Genomic DNA, 21278 nt, shown 5'->3' with positions numbered 1-21278 from the left:
GCAATCTGGAAAATTCAGCTTAGGGCATCAGTGCCATCTTGGTTGGTAACATTTGCACAGGGACATCTCTGGAAAAAAACAAAGAATGGAGTAAATTAACAGTATGAAAGAGAGTAGAAAATATCGTTCTTCTTTTGTTTTTTCCATACATAAAGTAGGACTTTTTCTTTTTAAGGCCTAGAATTTAGGCAGTTTTCTCTTTTGAATGGATGTCTGTTCCCTCAGAATGTGGCAGTAGGGCAGCTAGAAAGAAAATGAACTTTGGCATCAGATAGACCAGGGTTCAAACTCCAGCTCTGCCACCTACTAGTTCATGTTGTCCTTGGGTGTTATTTTGCTCAGATAGAAAATGGAGTGACTTATACCAACCAGGGTTTTTTGAAGGAAACAGAAAAGTACTGGTTGAAATGTGGTTAGCATACTACCTTTTCCTTTATATACAGGTCTTAAATGAACTATTTTCCTTCTTATATGCTTCCACATCATTATTGGATTGTTAGAATGGTGTTTAGGTTTTTATACTGCCTTGGCACACATAACCATAAATTACTAACATCTGTTGTATGCATTTGCTACGTATGTCCTTAGAACCCAATTTATACTTAAGTAGTTCTGACTATAAATATAATGCCACTAAGGTATTTTTCAGTGGACGGTGAATATCAAAACTGAAAGCCAGGGCACAAAATGAAAAAGATCTTCACAGGCTTTAGTCCACATAAAAGTCCACATAATAAGGACTTTTTTTTTAAGTTATTATTTTTATTTAACATAGTTCTTTTAGGAAGTGGGTATACACCATTGCCACAAAGATTGAGAATTACTGGTTTAGCATCTAATCGTTGACTAACAAATAGAAAGTTAAAATACCAAAAATTAGATTTTTATTTTTATGATGCTCGGTGAAAAAATACTAGGTTATAGAGTAAAAATAATATGTTGAATAAGATTCTCATTTTCAACATTTGTTATTATCTGGCTTTTTATTATTTGTGTGAGCTTTTATTCTGAAAGCTACTTTTTAAAGTCAGGGAGAATGATAAAGGTATATTTTATTTTTCAGACCTATAATAGGTCCTGCATTACCACCTGGTTTTCTTAAATCTGCACAGAAAAGTGACAAAGGCAGAGATGATCCGAGACAAGTATCATCGTATTTCAACTCTGAGGTTTGGAACTTTTTCTATTAAAGAATAAGATGTAAGAAACTCAAGACTTTACATAGGAATAACTACAATCATTTGACTCAGTCATATTCAAACTAATTTAGGATTGTAGCTAGGTAGATGAAATCAAAAGCTGTCATAGACCTGAGATTCTGTTAGAAAAATAGCAAGGCAAATTACATGTGACAGGGTGTTACCTATTCATGCTTCTCATCCTTGAAGGGAAGCTTTAAAGTACTAGAAACTAGAACATGATGCAAAGTTTAAAGAATCACTGTGATTTGATCCAGAAGAGAACAAGCTAAGAAAATTTTTAATAGTGAAATAATTATTATAAAATATTGAAATTAACTTTCTCCTACCCAGCTCTCATACCATTGTATAACAAGGGCACTAGTGGATACATGATGTTTTGAAAAGAAAGAGCAAGTAATTTTGGAGTCAAGGAGGAAGCCTATATTCTTACAGAGGGCCAGTCCTTAACAAAATCTGAGATTTGCAGAATACTTTATAATTTGTAATGCATTTTTCCCATATATGCATTTGCAGCTTCTCCAAAGCCTTATGAAATAATCATGATCTGTATCTTAGAGATGATAAAAGCCAGAGAAACTGGGTAACTTAACTCCAAATCACAATTTCTACTTATCAAAAGTCAAAGCTCAAACCCAGTTCTTAGGATTTTATATCACCTGTTCAGTCTGCTAATCTACAGTGATTAATTCATGCTGAAGATTAGCAGACTGAGCAGGTGGTAATAAATTCAAATACTCCTGTGCATCTCCACTGAGAATTCAGCAATTCCACTGAAGTTGTTACTAAAGGAAATATATAATGCAGTGGTTAAGCTCATGAACTCCAGAGTCATTTACTCATTCTTTCAGCAGATGTTTATAAAACACCTACAGTGTGTCAGGCCCTTAGAGAAATCAGTCTGACAACAAATTCTGTTGTTCCCACCTTCAAAAATGTCCAGAATCCAGCCACTTCTGCTGCTACCCTGATCCCAGTCAGCATCATATTTCACCTCTTTCATTGGTCTTCGTATCTTAGCCTTTGTTCCTCCACTACCTCTTCTCAACACAGCAGCTGGAGTGGCCCAGATAAAACAAAGTCAGATCATGTCATTGACGCTCAAAACCATCAATTTGCTCCTCCTCTGTCTGCATTCAAGCCAAAGTCCTTAAGGCCCTTATAGGCCTTATAGAGCCTTAAGGCCCTCTATAATCTGGCCTCCATTAGCTCCCTGATTTTCTCTCTAATTTTGATCTGACCACACTGAGCTCCTTGCTCCTTAAATATGACAGACAGGCTCCTACTCCTGAGCCTTGATACTTGCTATCCAAGTTTCTCCAAAATGGTTTTCCCCTAGATACTTAAGTTGGCTTGCTTACCATCAGCTAGAGTGCTTTTAGCTGCTAATAACAAAAAATCCAACTCACAATGAAACGTAGTCTTAACCTTGTTAGTTAACAAATTGGTTGTTTATATAATTTCCTGGGTGGTCTGTAATCTGTATTCCCCAAATAAGAAAAATGTGTTTCATACCTAAGAAGAGGTCTAGAGGAAGGGTCATTCCAGGGTTGGTAAATTCAACAGACTAATGAGATCATCCAGGGCCCAGTTTTTTATGTCTTCTCTATCATTTACAGTATGTTAATTCCTCTTAGGCTGACCAAGTGCTGAGATTAACATGCAGATGGCAGTGTCCAGACATAGGGTCCCTATCCAGTGTCCCCTTTTTAGAGAGAGGAAAACCTTTCCAGGTGTCCTGTAGACCTCTCCTCACATTTCTTTGGCCAAAGTTGAATCATATGCCATGCTCAAGCCAATCAGTTGGCCAAGAGGAATGAGACCAAAGTGATTGGCTTAGAATTATCAGCATTTTTACCCAGGAATTAGAGAAGGTTCCAGTTTCCTGAGAAGCACATGGTTCCAAAGAAAATGAACAAAACAAATAAAACACAGGCTTCTCTTAGCAATAGAGTAGTTATTGGTTGGAGCTGTTACAATCCCTATCTGAAAGACAAACCAAGGCCTAGAAAGATTAAATAATATGCTTGACAATCTTGAGAAAGAAAAACAGAGCTGGAGGAATCAGGCTCCAGACTTCAGACTATACTACAAAGCTACAGTAATCAAGACAGTATGGTACTGGCACAAAAACAGAAATATAGATCAATGGAACAGGAGAGAAAACCCAGAGATAAACCCACACACATATGGTCACCTTATTTCTGATACAGGAGGCAAGGATATACAGTGGAGAAAAGACATCCTCTTCAATAAGTGCTGTTGGGAAAACTGGACAGCTACATATAAAAGAATGAAATTAGAACACTCCCTAACACCATACACAAAAACAAACTCAAAATGGGTTAAAGACCTAAATGTAAGGCCAGACAGTATAAAATTCTTAGAGGAAAACATAGGCAGAACACTCTATGATATAAATCACAGCAAGATCCTTTTTGACCCACCTCTTAGAGAAATGGAAATGAAGACAAAAATAAACAAATGGGACCTAATGAAACTTCAAAGCTTTCGCACAGCAAAGGAAACCATAAAGAAGACAAAAAGACAACCCTCAGAATGGGAGAAAATATTTGCAAACGAAGCAACTGACAAAGGATTAATCTCCAAAATTTACAAGCAGCTCATGCATGCAGCTCAGTATCAAAAAAAACAAACAACCCAATCCAAAAATGAGCAGGAGACCTAAATAGACATTTCTCCAAAGAAGATATACAGATTGCCAGCAAACATGAAAGAATGTTCAACATCACTAATCATTTGAGAAATGCAAATCAAAACTGCTAAGAGGTATTACCTCACAACAGTCAGAATGGCCATCATCAAAAAATCTAGAAACAATAAACGCTGGAGAGGGTGTGGAGAAAAGGGAACCTTCTTGCACTGCTGGTGGGAATGTAAATTGATACAGCCATTATGGAGAACAGTATGGAGGTTCCTTAAAAAACTAAAAATAGAATTACCATATGACCCAGCAATCCCACTACTGGGCACATACCCTGAGAAAACCATAATTCAGAAAGAGTCGCGTACCACAATGTTCATTGCAGCTCTATTTACAATAGCCAGGATATGGAAGCAACCTACGTGTCCATCGACAGATGAATGGATAAAGAAGATGTGGCACATATATACAATGGAATATTACTCAGCCATAAAAAGAAATGAATTTGAGTTATTTGTAGTGAGGTGTAGTGAGTTATTTGTAGTGAGTGTGGCACATATATACAATGGAATATTACTCAGCCATAAAAAGAAATGAAATTGAGTTATTTGTAGTGAGGAAATGAAATTGAGTTATTTGTATTTTTAACATCTTTATTGGAGTATAATTGCTTTACAATGGTGTGTTAGTTTCTGCTTTATAACAAAGTGAATCAGCTGTACATATACATATATCCCCATATCTCCTCTGTCTTGTGTCTCCCTCCCACCCTCCCTATCCCACCCCTCTAGGTGGTCACAAAGCACCGAGCTTGTCTCCCTGTGCTATGCGGCTGCTTCCCACCATCTGTTTTACAGTTGGTAGTGTATATATGTCCATGCCACTCTCTCACTTCATCCCAGCTTACCCTTCCCCGTCCCTGTGTCCTCAAGTCCATTCTTTCCGTCTCCGTCTTTATTCCTGTCCTGCCCCTAGGTTCTTCAGAACCTTTTTTTTTTTTTTTTAAGATTCCATATATATGTTTTAGCATACGGTATTTGTTTTTCTCTTTCTGACTTACTTCACTCTGTATGACAGTCTTTAGATCCAGCCACGTCTCTACAAATGACCCAATTTCGTTCCTTTTTATGGCTGAGTAATATTCCACTGTATATATGTACCACATCTTCTTTATCCATTCGTCTGTCAATGGGCATTTAGGTTGCTTCCATGACCTGGCTATTGTAAATAGAGCTGCAATGAACATTGGGATGCATGTGTCTTTTTGAATTATGGTCGTCTCTGGGTATATGCCTGGTAGTGGGATTGCTGGGTCATATGGTAATTCTATTTTTAGTTTTTTAAGGAACCTCCATACTGTTCTCCATAATGGCTGTATCAATATACATTCCCACCAACAGTGCAAGAGGGTTCCTTTTTCTCCACACCCTCTCCAGCATTTGTTGTTTGTAGATTTTCTGATGATGCCCATTCTAACTGGTGTGAGGTGATCCGTCATTGTAGTTTTGATTTGCATTTCTCTAATAATTAGTGATGCTGAGCAGCTTTTCGTGTGCTTCTTGGCCATCTGTATGTCTTCTTTGGAGAAAGAAGGGGCTATTTAGGTCTTCTTCTATTTAGGTCTTCTCCCCATTTTTGGATTGGGTTGTTTGTTTTTTAAATATGAGCTGCATGAGCTGTTTATATATTTTGGAGATTAATCCTTTGTCCGTTGATTCATTTGCAAATATTTTCCCCCATTCTGAGGGTTGCCTTTTTGTCTTGTTTATGGTTTCCTTTGCTGCGCAAAAGCTTTTAAGTTTCATTAGGTCCCATTTGTTTATTTTTGTTTTTATTTCCATGACTCTAGGAGGTGGCTCAAAAAAGATCTTGCTGTGATTTATGTCAAAGAGTGTTCTTCCTGTGTTTTCCTCTATGAGTTTTATAGTGTCCAGTCTTTCATTTAGGTCTCTAATCCATTTTGAGTTTATTTTTGTGTATGGTGTTAGAGAGTGTTCTAATTTCATTCTTTTACATGTAGCTGTCCAGTGTTCCCAGCACCACTTATTGAAGAGGCTGTCTTTTCTCCATTGTATATCCTTGCCTCCTTTGTCATAGATTAGTTGACCATAGGTGTGTGGGTTTATCTCTGGGCTTTCTATCTTGTTCTATGTTTCTGTTTTTGTGCCAGTACTATATTGTTTTGATTACTGTAGCTTTGTAGTATAGTCTGAAGTCAGGGAGTCTGATTCCTCCAGCTCCGTTTTTTTCCCTCAAGACTGCTTTGGCTATTAGGGGTCTTTTGTGTCTGACAAGGCCTGTTTTAAACCCAAGTGCATATAGCATCTAACACAGTCTTACATGAAAACCCTTTAATAAAATGATTTACTAATGGGACTTCCCTGGTGGCTCAGTGGTTAAGAATCCGCCTGCCAATGCAGGGGACATGGGTTCGAGCCCTGGTCCAGGAAGATCCCACATGCCACAGAGCAGCTAAGCCCATATGCCACAACTACTGCGCCTGCATTCTAGAACCCGTGTGCACCGCAACTACTGAGCCCATGTGCTGCAACTACTGAAGCCCACACGCCTAGAGCCCGTGCTCCGCAACAGGAGAATCCACCTCCATGAGAAGCCCACGCACCCCAACGAGGAGTAGCCCCCACTAGCTACAACTAGAGAAAGCCCACACACAGCATTGAAGACCCAACACAGCCAAAAAAAAAAATTAAAATCACTGTTCTTTAAAAAAATTAACTTAAAAAAATGATTTACTAAGAACTACTTGAATTCAATTATTGGATTACTATTGTGTCTTTGGGGTAATGGGAGAAATTCTTTGGGAACCAAATTCACTCATTCGGGCCAGTATTTTGTAAGGCTTTGCAGAGCATTTCTGTTTCAGTGGACTGTACTAAATCATGAAGGCTGATACAGCTTCCAAGAATGTCTTATTTGTGTGCATCTTATTCCAAAGAGCTCTTTCTGTACCAGGAAAGAAAATGGTTTCAACTTGTGTCATCTCTGATGAATCATTAATAATTCTCTGGAATATTACAGAGAAATTGTGAGGCCACATCTATGTCCATCAGGAAGAGGACTGAGATGAGTTAATGAGCTCTGCCGTGGACATAGGGAAGAGGTGAGACAGTCCACAGCCCCTGGATTTGTCATTTTTGTATGGTGCACTTGAGGAAGGCACAGGAAAGGTGCTCAGTGATTAGCCAGCAACACAGTGTTTGCTTTTTGTTCTGTTTCTAGGTTATCAGTCACAGTTAAATTTTAAGTAATTTAGGATCATTTTCTTATTTCAGAAGGAAACAGGTAGCAGTGAAGAGGAGGACATTATTGGGCCAATGCCTGCCAAAGGACCAGTTAACTCTAGTGTTACGACAGAGTTTGAAAAAAGGGCCCAGAGAATGAAAGAAAAACTGACTAAAGGAGACGATGTAAGTTTTAAATACATAGTACACTTTTCTCTGAGAAATTGACCAAATATATTAAAAAATCTCAATTTTAAAAATGGACATTAAAAAAATGTATATGTACATATGTAAGTGTATAAAAATTTAGGCTCTAGGTAATTCAGAAGCTATAAAAGGAAAAGAGTAGAAATTTTGCCTACTTAAAAATTTCTGTATGACAAAAGATAACATTAAGTCAAAGGAACAATAAATTAGATAAAAGTATTCATAACATATATGACCAAAAAAAATAGTCTATTAAATCCTTTCTCTTAAAGTCTGTTAAATAACTTTCAAGCCTCAGTTGAGAAGCATAGTCACTTATACAGTATTCTACACATATACACACATACGTGTGCACACACGCACACATATACACATTTTCCAAGGCTACTTTTTTTTATTTTACTTTTTATTTCTCTTAAAGGATTCATCTAAAACAATTACAAGAGACTCTTGGATGACTGAGCTTCCTCCGGAGCTGAAAAACTTTGGTCTTGGGCCTAGAACTTTCAAGAGAAGAGCTGATGACAAATCTGGAGATCGATCAGCCTGGACAGATATGCCAGCTGACAGGGAAAGGAAAGCTAAGGTGAGAGGGTTTGTTTGTTCCTGTATTTTTGTCCTTGTTGACTCTATTTTGAAAAAATAGGCAGAATTATTTAAGAGTACTGTTTTTAAAATTATGATTCCAAAGGGAAAAGATTTCCCCTGAAGGAAAGTGAAAAGAAAGTGAGGCCAGTTGCTTCCTGTGTATTTACTTACTATTTCCCGATAAATTGTCTCATCTAAATCTCAAGAGAACCTGGAGACATAGGTTTACTGACCTCATTTTATGAAGGGAGACACTATCCTCTATGAGGTCAGCTTTTCTGGAATTAAATGCTGGTAAGTCATGAACAGTAATTCCCTTCTAGACCTTTCTGACTCCAAATCCCCTGGTCTTTATACATCATACTATCCATGAAAATTTCTTTTAAAATGTCTTGAACAAGCCAAGGCACAGATTAACCTAGCAAGTTAAGTGATATACAGGGACTACCTCTGAAAATAACAGTAGCTCAAGTGCAGTAAACTTCATATTACTGTAAAGATAGGCAAAAAGCCCTTTCATTAATATATTGAATAATTTAATTTAAAAATACCCACAAAAGTATGCATAAAATATTATTGTCAGATTTTCTTTTCTTGGATCTCTCCATTTATTATGAAATATTCCATTGTAAGTTAGGGGTCTGACCAGTGTCCTCAGCACTAACTCCTTAAATTCACTCCATCCCAAAGTTTCAGTTTCCTTGAGATGTCCCATTCCAATCTTAAATGCTTCACTAATTGGCACCTTATGATTATAGCTTTATCAGTTCTGACTTAAATTCACGCCCCTAACTCTGTTTATCTTGTTCATCAGTACCTAGAATTATGAGGATTTCCGTCTTCATTCTATAACTGTAAATTGAATATCTCCTCTGCCAGGTATTCTGTTTGGTCACAGGTAATAGAAAAAGCTCCTTATGGCACTTTCATTTTAGTGGAGAATTGGTTGTGAAATAGTGTCATTCTTAACATGTGGATGATATGTGGCAATCTCCACATTTTAGCAGAATATGTGGCAAAATCATAAGTTCTCCTTTGCCCAGAGGATTCAAGGAAATCTGAGAGTTGTAACAGAAAGGTGAGGTGAACCAACACACCTGAGGGCAGAAGAGACAACAGAAGATACGGTATAGAAGCGAGCCACACACCGTGAATGACTAGTGTTGGAACGCCTGTCTGCTCTTTCTTAACTGGTCTTCTATAAAAATAACATACTGACGTCTTTTATAATTTAGCCTTTAAGATTGTCTCCAAAAAGACATTTAATCCCCTTGCTTACATGGACTTTTTATTTGTGCTTTTTTCAGTCCTTGTGTTCCTCATTGTATGTGAGTAGATGTCTAGCCTACAGCCAGATATGCAGGGAGTCTTCCTCAAAGAAAAATACCACAGAAAAACAGAACAGAAACTAGCCAGTTTGAACTCAGGTGATTTTAGACCCTATGACTGAGTTCTTTAGATCTAGTCATTCTTTTCAGGGCTGAAAGTGTTTTGTTCTGTGTTTACAACAGGCTCCCAAAGGGATGACTAATACCCCTTAAATTTTATGTGACACTGTATTACAGCATATAATACCACAGACTTATATTTGTGGTACAAATTATATAGTGTCACAGAGCTGTCCTATATAAAGGTCATGACTAATTTTTGATTTTTGTAACAGATCTTAGTCAAGTTTCCTTTTTTATCTCTCTCCAAATTACCTTTTTGTAGATTTTCTCCACCACTTCATCTTACTTTTTTATATTTGATTACCCAGCTTTCATCTCTCATACCACTAATGTTTACACATTCACTTAACCAACATGCCCAAATGAAGTAAGATTGCTTTTTAGAAAGAAATGGCAGTGTTATGCATAAATTAATTGAATAAGATCTGTTATGTTCTCTTTTCCCAGTCTTGACTAGATTTACTAACTCTTTAACTGGTCAGGTTTTCACCTCCATCTTACCAGAACATCATTTTTTCTCTTAATATTTACAAGTAAAAGAATCTTTCTGGGGAAATTTTTATGAAAAAAGAAATGAGCTACTCGTATGTTTTTTAACATACTTTATTTATTAAGTACAATGTTGTTTTAGTCCATCATTAAGGTAAAAATAGTGTGGGGACCTCCTTGGCTTTCTTAAGCAAACAGCAACAGTATAAAAACATGCTTTGTGGAAAGTGGTTTTCAGTTGATTTTATATGGGCCGTCTTCTTTCCTGGCTGGGACTATATTCTCCAGAATACTTTTTTTTTCCTAACTAAAATTTATTAGAAATTTACCTAAGTATTTCATTTGTGTGTGTGTGTGCTATGGTAAATGGTATTTCTTTTTTTATTTTATTTATTTATTTTTTTAAACATCTTTATTGGGGTATAATTGCTTTACAATGGTGTGTTAGTTTCTGCTTTATAACAAAGTGAATCAGCTATACATATACATATGTTCCCATATGTCTTCCCTCTTGCGTCTCCCTCCCTCCCACTCTCCCCATCCCACCCTTCCAGGCTGTCACAAAGCACCGAGCTAATATCCCTGTGCCTTGCGGCTGCTTCCCCCCAGCTATCTACCTTACTACGTTTGTTAGTGTGTATATGTCCATGACTCTCTCTCGCCCTGTCAAAACTCACCCCTCCCCCTCCCCATACCCTCAAGTCCGTTCTCCAGTAGGTCTGCGTCTTTATTCCTATCTTACCCCTAGGTTCTTCATGACATTTTTTTCCCTTAAATTCCATATATATGTGTTAGCATACGGTATTTGTCTTTTTCTTTCTGACTTACTTCACTCTGTATGACAGACTCTAGGTCTATCCATCTCATTACAAATAGCTCAATTTCATTTCTTTTTAAGGCTGAGTAATATTCCATTGTGTATATGTGCCACATCTTCTTTATCCATTCATCCGATGATGGGCGCTTAGGTTGTTTCCATGTCCTGGCTATTGTAAATAGAGCTGCAATGAACATTTTGGTACATGACTCTTTTTTTTTTTTTTTTTTTTTTTTTTTTTTTGCGGTGCGCGGGCCTCTCACTGCTGTGGCCTCTCCCGTTGCAGAGCACAGGCTCCAGACGCGCAGGCTCAGCGGCCATGGCTCACGGGCCCAGCCGCTCCGCGGCACGTGGGATCCTCCCAGACCAGGGCACGAACCCGTGTCCCCTGCATCGGCAGGCGGACTCTCAACCACCGCGCCACCAGGGAAGCCCACATGACTCTTTTTGAATTTTGGTTTTCTCAGGGTATATGCCAAGTAGTGGGATTGCTGGGTCATATGGTAATTCTATTTGTAGTTTTTTAAGGAACCTCCATACTGTTCTCCACAGTGGCTGAACCAATTCACATTCCCACCAGCAGTGCAAGAGTGTCCCCTTTTCTCCACACCCTCTCCAGCATTTATTGTTTCTAGATTTTTTGATGATGGCCATTCTGACTGGTGTGAGATGATATCTCATTGTAGTTTTGATTTGCATTTCTCTAATGATTAATGATGTTGAGCATTCTTTCATGTGTTTGTTGGCATTCTGTATATCTTCTTTGGAGAAATGTCTATTTAGGTCTTCTGCCCATTTTTGGATGGGGTTGTTTGTTTTTTTGTTATTGAGCTGCATGAGCTGCTTGTAAATTTTGGAGATTAATCCTTTGTCAGTTGCTTCATTTGCAAATGTTTTCTCCCATTCTGAGGGTTGTCTTTTGGTCTTGGTTATGGTTTCCTTTGCTGTGCAAAAGCTTTGAAGTTTCATTAGGTCCCATTTGTTTATTTTTGTTTTTATTTCCATTACTCTAGGAGGTGGGTCAGAAAGGATCTTGCTGTGATTTATGTCATAGAGTGTTCTTCCTATGTTTTCTTCTAAGAGTTTGATAGTTTCTGGCCTTACATTTAGGTCTTTAATCCATTTTGAGCTTATTTTTGTGTATGGTGTTAGGGAGTGATCTAATCTCATACTTTTACATGTACCTGTCCAGTTTTCCCAGCAAATGGTATTTCTTTTTAAATTTCAAATTCCAATTGTTCATTGCTGGTATATTTTGTATGTTGACCTAGCATCCTGCAGCTTTGCTACATTTATGCTTACTAATGCCAAGAGTTTTTTAATAGATTCTTTGGCATTTTCTACATTGCCAGTCATGTCCTCTGTGAATAAAGATAGTTTTATTTTTTCTGTACCCCATTTATTTCTTTTTATTTTTTTTCCCTCAAGAGTGCTTTTTCTAGCTTTGAAAACAGATAATATAAGATTTCTTTTTAAGCCTTATTTTCTCTTCAACATTTCATTATTGTTTGTCATTCTCATCTCTGAGTTTGATAAAATCCATTTAGTTGATTGGTTAGAGGTTTTTTGGGGCTTTTTCTTGTTTTCAGGCAAATGTTAGAGTAGGACACTAACAGATCCCTTATCAAGTATATTGACATTTCTAGTGGGAAGAGATTCAACGGTCCTGGCTTCGTTTAGTCTCCTATTATTCAATCTGAGTTAAAATAATAGTATTTCTTTTTTATTTTCTCTTAATTATATGGTTTAGTAATGTGTCTTCTGTGTTCGTTCCTCAGGAGACACCAGAAGCAAGAAAGTCATTCAATAACAAGGATGAAGAACATATATTGACAGGAATGGAAAAGAGATTGGCCGAGCAGGTATCCGCATACAATGTAAGTCGGGATAAAATATATGGCCTTTCATTTTTTCCCATCTTTTAATGCTCTTCTCATTTTTTCTCTTTTTCTTGTTTCTCTTTCTTAGTCTTCCTTTTCATCTCAGTCTTTTTCTATACATCTGTTCTGAAAAATACTCTTGTGTGTATGTGTATATGTGTGTGTGTGTGTAGTCCTTTAGGTTTTTTTAATGCATCTCATAACATTTTCAGTTCACTTTTTACTTAAGTCATATATCAGAAATTCAATTCCTAGAGATGGGTAGCACATGATTATAAAGTAAGAGCCCTACTAACTCCTAGAGAGCCCAATTCATACATTTTAAATTGTAAGCTGATTTGGAATGTTTGATGTAATGATTTAAATATGGGAGAAAAATATAAATCTATATAAATATAAAAATTAAAATATGGTTCAATTTAAATTTGTAAACTAAACAGTCAGTATTCATTGGGCATATTATTATTTTGTAATAGTCTCTTACTCATAAAAAAAACAAAAACAAAAAAACCACTAGTGTTCCAGCTCAAAGAATAAATGTAAACCATTGAACCCTTTGGTCCCTGAAAGGTATTCAGGAAAATTACCTTCTGTTCCTAGCGTATTAGTTCATGAAAATTTCCATAAGCATTAAAAATATAGTTAGCATGATTCATTGGGCGTATATAGACCAGTACCACAAACAGTGAAGCATACATGAAACATAGTTGGAAACTGACCAGAAATCCAACCCAAATGGAACATCTTTGAAAACTGACCAGCCCAAAGTCAAGTCTCAACAAAATTGAAAGAATCACCATCATTCAGGCACCACAAAGAATTTAAATTAAACTTCAGAATAACTTAAAAGCCCTACACAACTGGAAATTAGAAAATTCAAAATTTAAACTTTACATCAAAGAAGACATGATGATGGAATACCTAAACCTGAATGATAAAAAAATATTCAGTACAACATATCAAAATGTGTGAGATGTAATATAAAGTGGCACTTAGAGGCAAAATTTATAGCTGTAATGAGTTATGTTAGAAAGGAAGAATAGCTGAAAATTAATGAGCTGGGCCTTTTTCCAAACAGGCATTTCTTATAAAACTAAACGAACACCTACCCTATGACCCTGCAACTCCACCCCTGGGTGTTTATGTAAGACAGATGAAAACATGTTTTCGCAGACTCGAGCATGCTTCACTCATAATAGCTTCAAAAAGACTTATACAGGAATGTTCATAGAAGCTTTATTCATAATAGCTAAATACTTCAAGCAACCCAGCTGTCCATCAGTAAGAGAAAGAAAAAGCCAAACTGTGTTCATAGTAAAATACTACTCGGCAATAAAAAGGAACAAATTACAAATAAATGCAACAACGTGGATTAATCTCAAAGTCATTATGCTGAGCGAAGGGAGTCTTACACAAGACTTCCTACCCAAGTACTACTGTATGATTCCATTTATATGAAGCGCTACAATAAGCAAAATGAATCTATGGTTGGAAAAAAAACAGAATAGTTGTTGTTGGAGTGGGATTGTGGAGACGGACTAGGAAGGGGCATACAGAGCTTTCTGAGGTGATAGAAATACGTTCCAGAAATTGCTAGGAGTTTGAATTGTAAAACTCAGTGAATGTAGTATTAAGATTTGTGCATTTCATTGTATGTAAATTTACTTTAAAAGAAAAAATTGTAAACAAATATTGAACTCTGGTTAGTGAAATCATGCTGAAATACTAGGGATACGTGTAACAGTGTCTGTAATTTATTTCAAAACACATCCAAAAACTTAGCATTCTAATCTTATGCTGGAATTTTGGTTACTTATGAGATATAGTTTTCAAAATATTAATATAGTCTTAAGACTAAACCACCGTATAACTCTTAGTATTGCTAAATTGAACTCTTTAAAATATTACCATGAAGGCAAAATAAAAAGCAAACAACTAGAATCTTAGCATGAATTTTCAAAAACTGCTGAAAAACTCGCCCATTCAAAATAAATTGCCCTGGCTTTTTGCAAATTAATATAAAACCTACACATTTTTGTTAAATGATTAAATTTGGTAAATCAGCAAACCAGTCATTTAGCAAATTGATCTCTACATGAATTGGCTTTTGGTGTGATTTTTGTTACTTACTTAAACCTTATAATGATCTATTAACAAAAAATTATTATTAATGATCTCTCAACTGTCAACTCTCTCTCAACTTTGATTTTTTTTCACATTGGTCTTTTTTTTTTGCATTCAGAACGGCTAGACATTTAATAACTCCTCAGCTGAGGACCGTTTTCCATCTTTTCTCCAAAGGTCACAAGCTGGCAGCATTGCCACCCTACTGGATACTGAGGGACAGGGTAAAGAGAGTGAGGAGGGGCTATAGTGCCCTGACTCTCCAGCCCTCCTGAACAGGGCTTATTTTCTCATTCTCACTTTCCAAATCTGTATAATGGGAATAATAACATTTAATTTATAGAGATGTTGTGGAGATTACAATATAGTATGTGCTGAGTAAATTGAATACTTAACATGTCTTGACTGATTCTTTTTTTTTTTTTTTTTTTTTTTGGCTGCGTTGGGTCTTTGTTGCTGCGCGCAGGCTTTCTCTAGTTGCAGTGAGCGGGGGCTACTCTTCAAAGCGGTGCGCAGGCTTCTCGTTGAGGTGGCTTCTCTTGTTGCGGAGCACGGGCTCTAGGTGCACAGGCTTAGTAGTTGTGGCTCGCGGGCTCTGGAGCGCAGGCTCAATAGTTGTGGCTCACGTGTTTAGTTGCTCCACGGCATGTGGGATCTTCCCAGACCAGGGCTCGAACCCATGTCCCCTGCATTGGCAGGCGGATTCTTAACCACTGCTCCACCAGGGAAGTCCCTTGACTGGTTCTTATGAACCCCGCCACACTACTAAATCCTTTGTATTCATTAGATTACTTAACTCCTACCTCATCCAAATATTTAGACATTATTACTATTATGATTTATTATCTTACAGCTGAGAAATTGAGGCTTAAATAACTTGCCTAATGTCACCAGTGTTGAAAATGTCAGCACCATCATTGCTAACCAGATTCTTCCAAATGCAGAAATTTAGTTCTAAACTGTTTCTCCCTGCTATGTGTATTGATAGGTTATTTTTTCTTAGCAACATTTGATTTTTTTTCACCTCCAGTTTTCATTAAAAATAAAAAATTCGAAAGCACTTAACTTGCAAATCAATTTGTTTCCTAAAGACTTCACCAAGATTTATGAAATGACCAATTTATGAAATGAGAGGGATTGAAAACATGGAAATAGTGCTAATTCAAATAAATATTTACTAATTCAGCATCCAGATAGAGCTCAATGTATAGGAAATAGCAACCACATAACTTAACTGATAAAGTCAGATCTCATTGTCAAATCAGACAGGTGATTGAGACTGACTTTCTGTGAGAAAGTCTGACTCCATTTCTCTGTTCAAATAGATGTGATTATGATCATTCCTATGACACTTCTGAATTGTAACGTAGGTGGGTAGGTGCCATGAGTTTGTCTTCTGATAAAATAAGAAACTGCCACCTTCATCGTTTCTTACCAGTTATTTTGCTTTTACTGAGCTCTCCTCATGTCTTTGCTCTCAAATATATTCTCTGACAGGAGGCAGGGCCTGGAAGAGATGTGGTTGTTAAGCAAAAATTGTCTTTTCTTTCATTGCCCCATTCTGCAGTATATCTGAATTCAGAACATTCCAACAAGAGCCCAACTACCCATTCCGAAAGGACATTACGCTCTTAAGAGAAATATGTTTGAGACACAAAAGGACACAAAGCCTCCTGGGTTTACAGTTCCTTGATTAGAAGAGGTTTCATTCATACAGTATTTCAGGTTTTTTATTTGTTGCTCTGGAGACTTGCTGTCCAAGACAACATTCCGTAATAAGATTCTGAAAGGCCTCTCCTTTGTTAAATGGGAAAGGGCTATAATGAAAGGGGAGACATCCTCACGAGATGCATTACCAGGCAAGTCAGCTTTAAGTGAGGCTAAGAAGTTGAGAATCATGAGTAGGTAACGTTGAAATTCTCCATGCCTTCATACCCCATGGAATCCACTCCGTGTGGCCCCCAGGGATACATATATCACAGTTTGATGGCTGCTGGTCTGTACTACCTGCATCTACTCCTGCATCCCACTCCCTGCTTCTCCAATCCAGGGCTGTTCTGTCTTTTAGTTTAACCAATACCGAAAGGTCTGTAAAGAATCTCCAATTTACGAAACCAGTTGACTTTGTTCAGGCCTCATCCTACTAGATATATTTGAAAATGTGAAACTAATATGTTGTAAATCAGCTATACTTCAATTTAAGAAAAAGGAAAAGAAAAAGAAAATGTGAGCACGTACCCCAGCTAAAAAGAAAGAAAATGAAGGAGATAAAGCTGAAAGGACAAAAATTCTCTTGGCACACAGACTATGCCAGCTTTTCCTGCACCGGCCTTGGATCTTGTCATCTCTGCGCCGTGGTTGTTCTGCTTTGCACTTGCTTTAGCTTCAGCCTGGCAGTGCCCGTCTCTTCAGTTCCACCCGTTCAGGGTTCACGGACCAGCCCGTCCATGAAGCTTTAACCGGGCTCCCAAGTGAGAAAGTAATTGCTCTTCTTTCTCACCTGTGTTCTTGGTTCAGACTCATGTTGACTAATCACACAATGATTTTCATGATGGTTATTTAAACATCAGTTTACTCTCCGTCTTGCTCTTTTTTTATTGTGGCATATAGTTGGTAGATACCGTCATTTTGGTCTAATTGAATTTGCCTCTGATAACACATTTTCTTCAGAGATGCTGTCTTAGATTTGGAAAAACCTATTGGGTTTGTAAATAGCCCTCCTTCATGTTTACCATTACTACTTCATTCTTTTGTTTCATGATTATATTCTGTCAATGATCTATATAAGATTTTTCTTTCTACTGTCTTGCTCTCCCCAGGAATCAAAAAGGCCAGAATCTCTTATGGACATTCATCAGAAAAAACTAAAGAATAAGGCTGCTGAAGATAAAAATAAGCCCCAAGAAAGAATACCATTTAACCGTGATACGGATCTCAAAGTTCATCGGTTTGATGAAGCTCAGAAAAAAGCCCTGATAAAGAAATCTAGGGAACTAAACACCAGGTTTTCACATGGCAAAGGCAATATGTTTTTATAAGTAAGTATATTTCAGTGAGGTATATTTTCGTACTGATAAATTTGAACTTTTCTAAATACTGTTATATATAACTGTGTAAAAATTTATTTCCTTTTATAATAAAGTAGATTATAAACCTGCAGATCTTAATTTTCTAAGTAAACTGTGAGGTTTGAAAATTCAGCCTTGTGGAATAAAAAATGTTGTATACTGGGAAAGTAGACTTGTCCTCATAATAACCTAACAGGGCATTACTATTCAAAATGCTGAAATAAAAGCTTCTCATTTGTGAGACATGGCAAAGGAAAGTGTGGTGTGAAGCTTGGGTAAATATGCATGCTTTATTAAAGAATGAGGTTTGCTAGCAGTCTTTTTATGTTAAACAAGATCACAAAAGATGTTCATTGCTTTTGAAATGTTCTCTGTAAGTTAAGGTTCAAAACCGTTACATCATTCATACATAGCCCGAACTGACAAGGGTTCATAATGGTGATTACATAAAAGCTAAGGTTGCTTCTTAAAATCTTTGTGATTTTTAATTGTATGAAACCTACATCAATATTAAAATGTGACTTTCAGGGAAAATACGGTTAAAGTGAGAAATATTTTCCAACTTACTGAATTTTCTTATTCTTACTTCAGGGGGATTTCCCTGTGCAATGAAGAAGAGTTGAAGAATACTCTTTTTTTCTGTCTGTCCATCTTTCTTCCTTTATTTTGAGTTTCTTAAGATTAGAGGATTGCTTTAGTCTTACAAACCACACGTCCTTTAAAGTCACGTAGAAATATGAAATCAGTGTGTCTTACGTAGAGTAGAATTTTATGTGTCTTTGGCTTCTGAGGAAATGTGAGCTTTTCTTCAAATAACTTTTTTGAGGATTCCCCCCCTCCCCGCCACTCCCTAATTTTTGTGCTGTCTCACAAGTGCCCAGTTAAGATCTGGTCAGGACCATCCACTGAGTCTCTCCCACAGCTCAGACCCCCTCATCAGATATTATGAACTTGCCCTGAGTGAGTGTGTCAGGTCCTCACAGTGAATCCCTGAATTTGAAATTGTTTGGGTTTCCCTCTAAACTGCAGCCAGTGAATACACAACATTTACTTGAAAATAGAGGGTATGGAGGTTTTGTCCATTTTGTTATCAATTTGCTTGTTGCGGCAATCAGGGCTTTTTATTTGTGGTTTGGATTTTTTGGTTTGTTCGTTTCTAAGTCAGAAAGAGGGACCTCTGCATTATTTCATGTGCGAAGGAAAAACTGTTTTGATTTTTCCAACTTCAGTAAGTATTTCTAGGGAAGGCAATCTGAGGGACAAGAGAACACCATTAGCCGTTCCCAGTGTGAAGTCTGAGACCTGGTCTCTGTGATCTCCACCAAAGCTTTCTAAGTCTTTAACCTGCTTTGGGATGATCTGACTTGATTCATTTATATTTAACATGCTTTAGCTAATTTACTGGGGACAGATCTTTTATATCACTCATAAGTAACTTTTAAAAAAATCAAACTCATAATCCCTGAATACAAAAATGGAAATGGAAACTAATCAAAACCACCCTGATGTAAGCTGGGACGAAGTGAGAGAGTAGCATTGACATATATACACTACCAAATGTAAAATAGATGGCTAGTGGGAAGCAGCTGCATAGCACAGGGAGATCAGCTCGATGCTTTGTGACCACCCAGAGGGGTGGGATGGGGGGGTGGGAGGGAGATGCAAGAGGGAGGAGATATGGGGATATATGTATATGTATAGCTGATTCACTTTGTTATACAGCAGAAACTGACACAACACTGTAAAGCAATTATACTCCAATAAAGATGTTAAAAAAAAACAAAACACTGATGGAGTATTGTAGTATTGTAAGTTTGTGATGCTTTAAGCACTGCCCCTTAAGATATTAAACAAAACTCTTAATAGTTAAAGCTTAAATTCAAATTCTGGAAGTTATATTTTCTTATAGATTAATCCCAATTGTTCTGCTAGTTCTGTGCTCTAGTTTTGATGAAGCACACGGTTTTAATGAAAAAAGATTCTGAGTCCTAGCTCATCTAGGCTTCATGAAAACTGAATAAACTGTTCAATCAAATTATGTGACAGATTTTTCTCCTGATCATAGAAGTACAATGATCTTCCATAACTGTAACCTACTCAGAGTGTTACTATTTGTAAGATGAATTTTTCTCCTAAGCAAATTGAAAAAGTCTAGTCTAAGCAGATTGAACAGAGCTACCTTTTGACCAAAGATGTCATTTTTAGTGGATATTTTCTGAACACAAAACTTTGTACAGGAGCATCTATTACTTTCATTAATTTTGTTATGATTTTTTTCCCTGACGAAAGGAATAAATGTTTTCTAATTCCTCATCCTTATGTAAATTCCTAATATATATTTTTGAGAAGTTTTGGTATCTTTAATGTAAAAGTGTCACCTTTGGATACTTATTTTTGCTTTGCTTTCCTTACCTGAAGGTAGATAGGGATATTTCTCTAGTATGTATTTACTATTTCTTCCATCACCCTTGGAATGTCTGTGACCTTAACAAAAGGGAGAAAATATTAATACTTTCCATGAGTGACCACCTCACATGGTACCTCAGGTCTAATGCTCTCTCATGCCACCCTGAGGACAGTTTTAACGAAATGTGAGGCCGAGCCAGAGGTTTTTGCCCCATGGAGAGACCAAACCCAATATAACAACATTGACAATAAAAGAAGAAAGTAGCTAGCTGAACAGGATGGACAGGTGGTCTTCATTTTATTCCCTTCCCTCTTCCAAAGCCGCAAAAGGCCTGGTAAATCAATTCTCCTCTCCGTTTGGCAGAAAATTGGGATTGTTGACATTTTCTGCTAAGAACTTTTTAATTTTCTGTACTTCTTGGCCAAATTTTGTAGAGCTGTGACCTCTTTTGAAACTTAAAAATGAAGAAGAAAAAAGAACAACACTAAGTTCAAAGAAGGGAGCAGACATTTTAACATTCTTTACTGTTTGGTGAAGGTGACATTTAAGTTCATTGTCCCTGAAATTATTGTGTTCAGCTGTCTAAATTGTCATCTCAGGTAGATTTTGATGCTTCAAACAATAACATCATTACTGGTAAATAAATGGCTTTAGCAAGTGGGGGAATTGGGAGGGGAGACAAAAGGTGAGAGGTGGTAGCTACACCCATAATAAGGCTGTCTCATCCAATAAATTTTTTTGTATTGGGAAAAATATCATAAACTAAGCCCTATGCCAAAAAAGAGAAAGAAAAGAAAAGCTACAGTTTTCTAAGAATTTTTTATCTTGTTCAGATGTAGCAGCTACTTGACATTTATCACTTGAACATTTTATGGTTCTTTGAATTAATGATTTTTTTTAGAAGTAAGGTTGGGCTTTAGATGGTACTGAGGCCTACCTGCTCCAGAACAGATTAACAGTTATCATATAAATTATTTGATCCTGAAACATCTTGGCACTTTTTGTTTCTTATATAGGGTGGATAATGTTAACATTATATATTACTTAGAAACGTATGACCGTGGGAGATAGTTTTTAGACTATTTACAGGAGCCCTTATCACTTCTCTTCACTTTTTCCATGGCAATGACAAGTATTGTTC

The 21278-nt window shown here is 36.9% G+C and overlaps 1 protein-coding gene across 1 annotated transcript in view; it reads left to right on the top strand.

Moving 5' to 3' along the window:
* The window catches only part of GPALPP1 (GPALPP motifs containing 1), a 30423-nt gene extending 10380 nt beyond the window's left edge, over nucleotides 1-20043 (top strand). The window contains exons 4-9 of the mRNA XM_032611466.1: nucleotides 1064-1169; nucleotides 7158-7292; nucleotides 7735-7899; nucleotides 12437-12535; nucleotides 17482-17700; nucleotides 18322-20043. Of these exons, the coding sequence (XP_032467357.1) occupies nucleotides 1064-1169; nucleotides 7158-7292; nucleotides 7735-7899; nucleotides 12437-12535; nucleotides 17482-17700 (724 nt within the window). The 3' untranslated portion in view covers nucleotides 18322-20043. The remainder of the gene's footprint in view (nucleotides 1-1063; nucleotides 1170-7157; nucleotides 7293-7734; nucleotides 7900-12436; nucleotides 12536-17481; nucleotides 17701-18321) is intronic.
* Nucleotides 20044-21278: the final 1235 nt, after the last annotated feature.

This window comes from Phocoena sinus, chromosome 18, assembly GCF_008692025.1.
Source record: "Phocoena sinus isolate mPhoSin1 chromosome 18, mPhoSin1.pri, whole genome shotgun sequence".
Lineage (NCBI taxonomy): Eukaryota > Metazoa > Chordata > Mammalia > Artiodactyla > Phocoenidae > Phocoena > Phocoena sinus.
The sequence above is the reverse complement of the archived record's forward strand: the minus strand, read 5'-3'. Positions and strand labels throughout refer to the sequence as shown.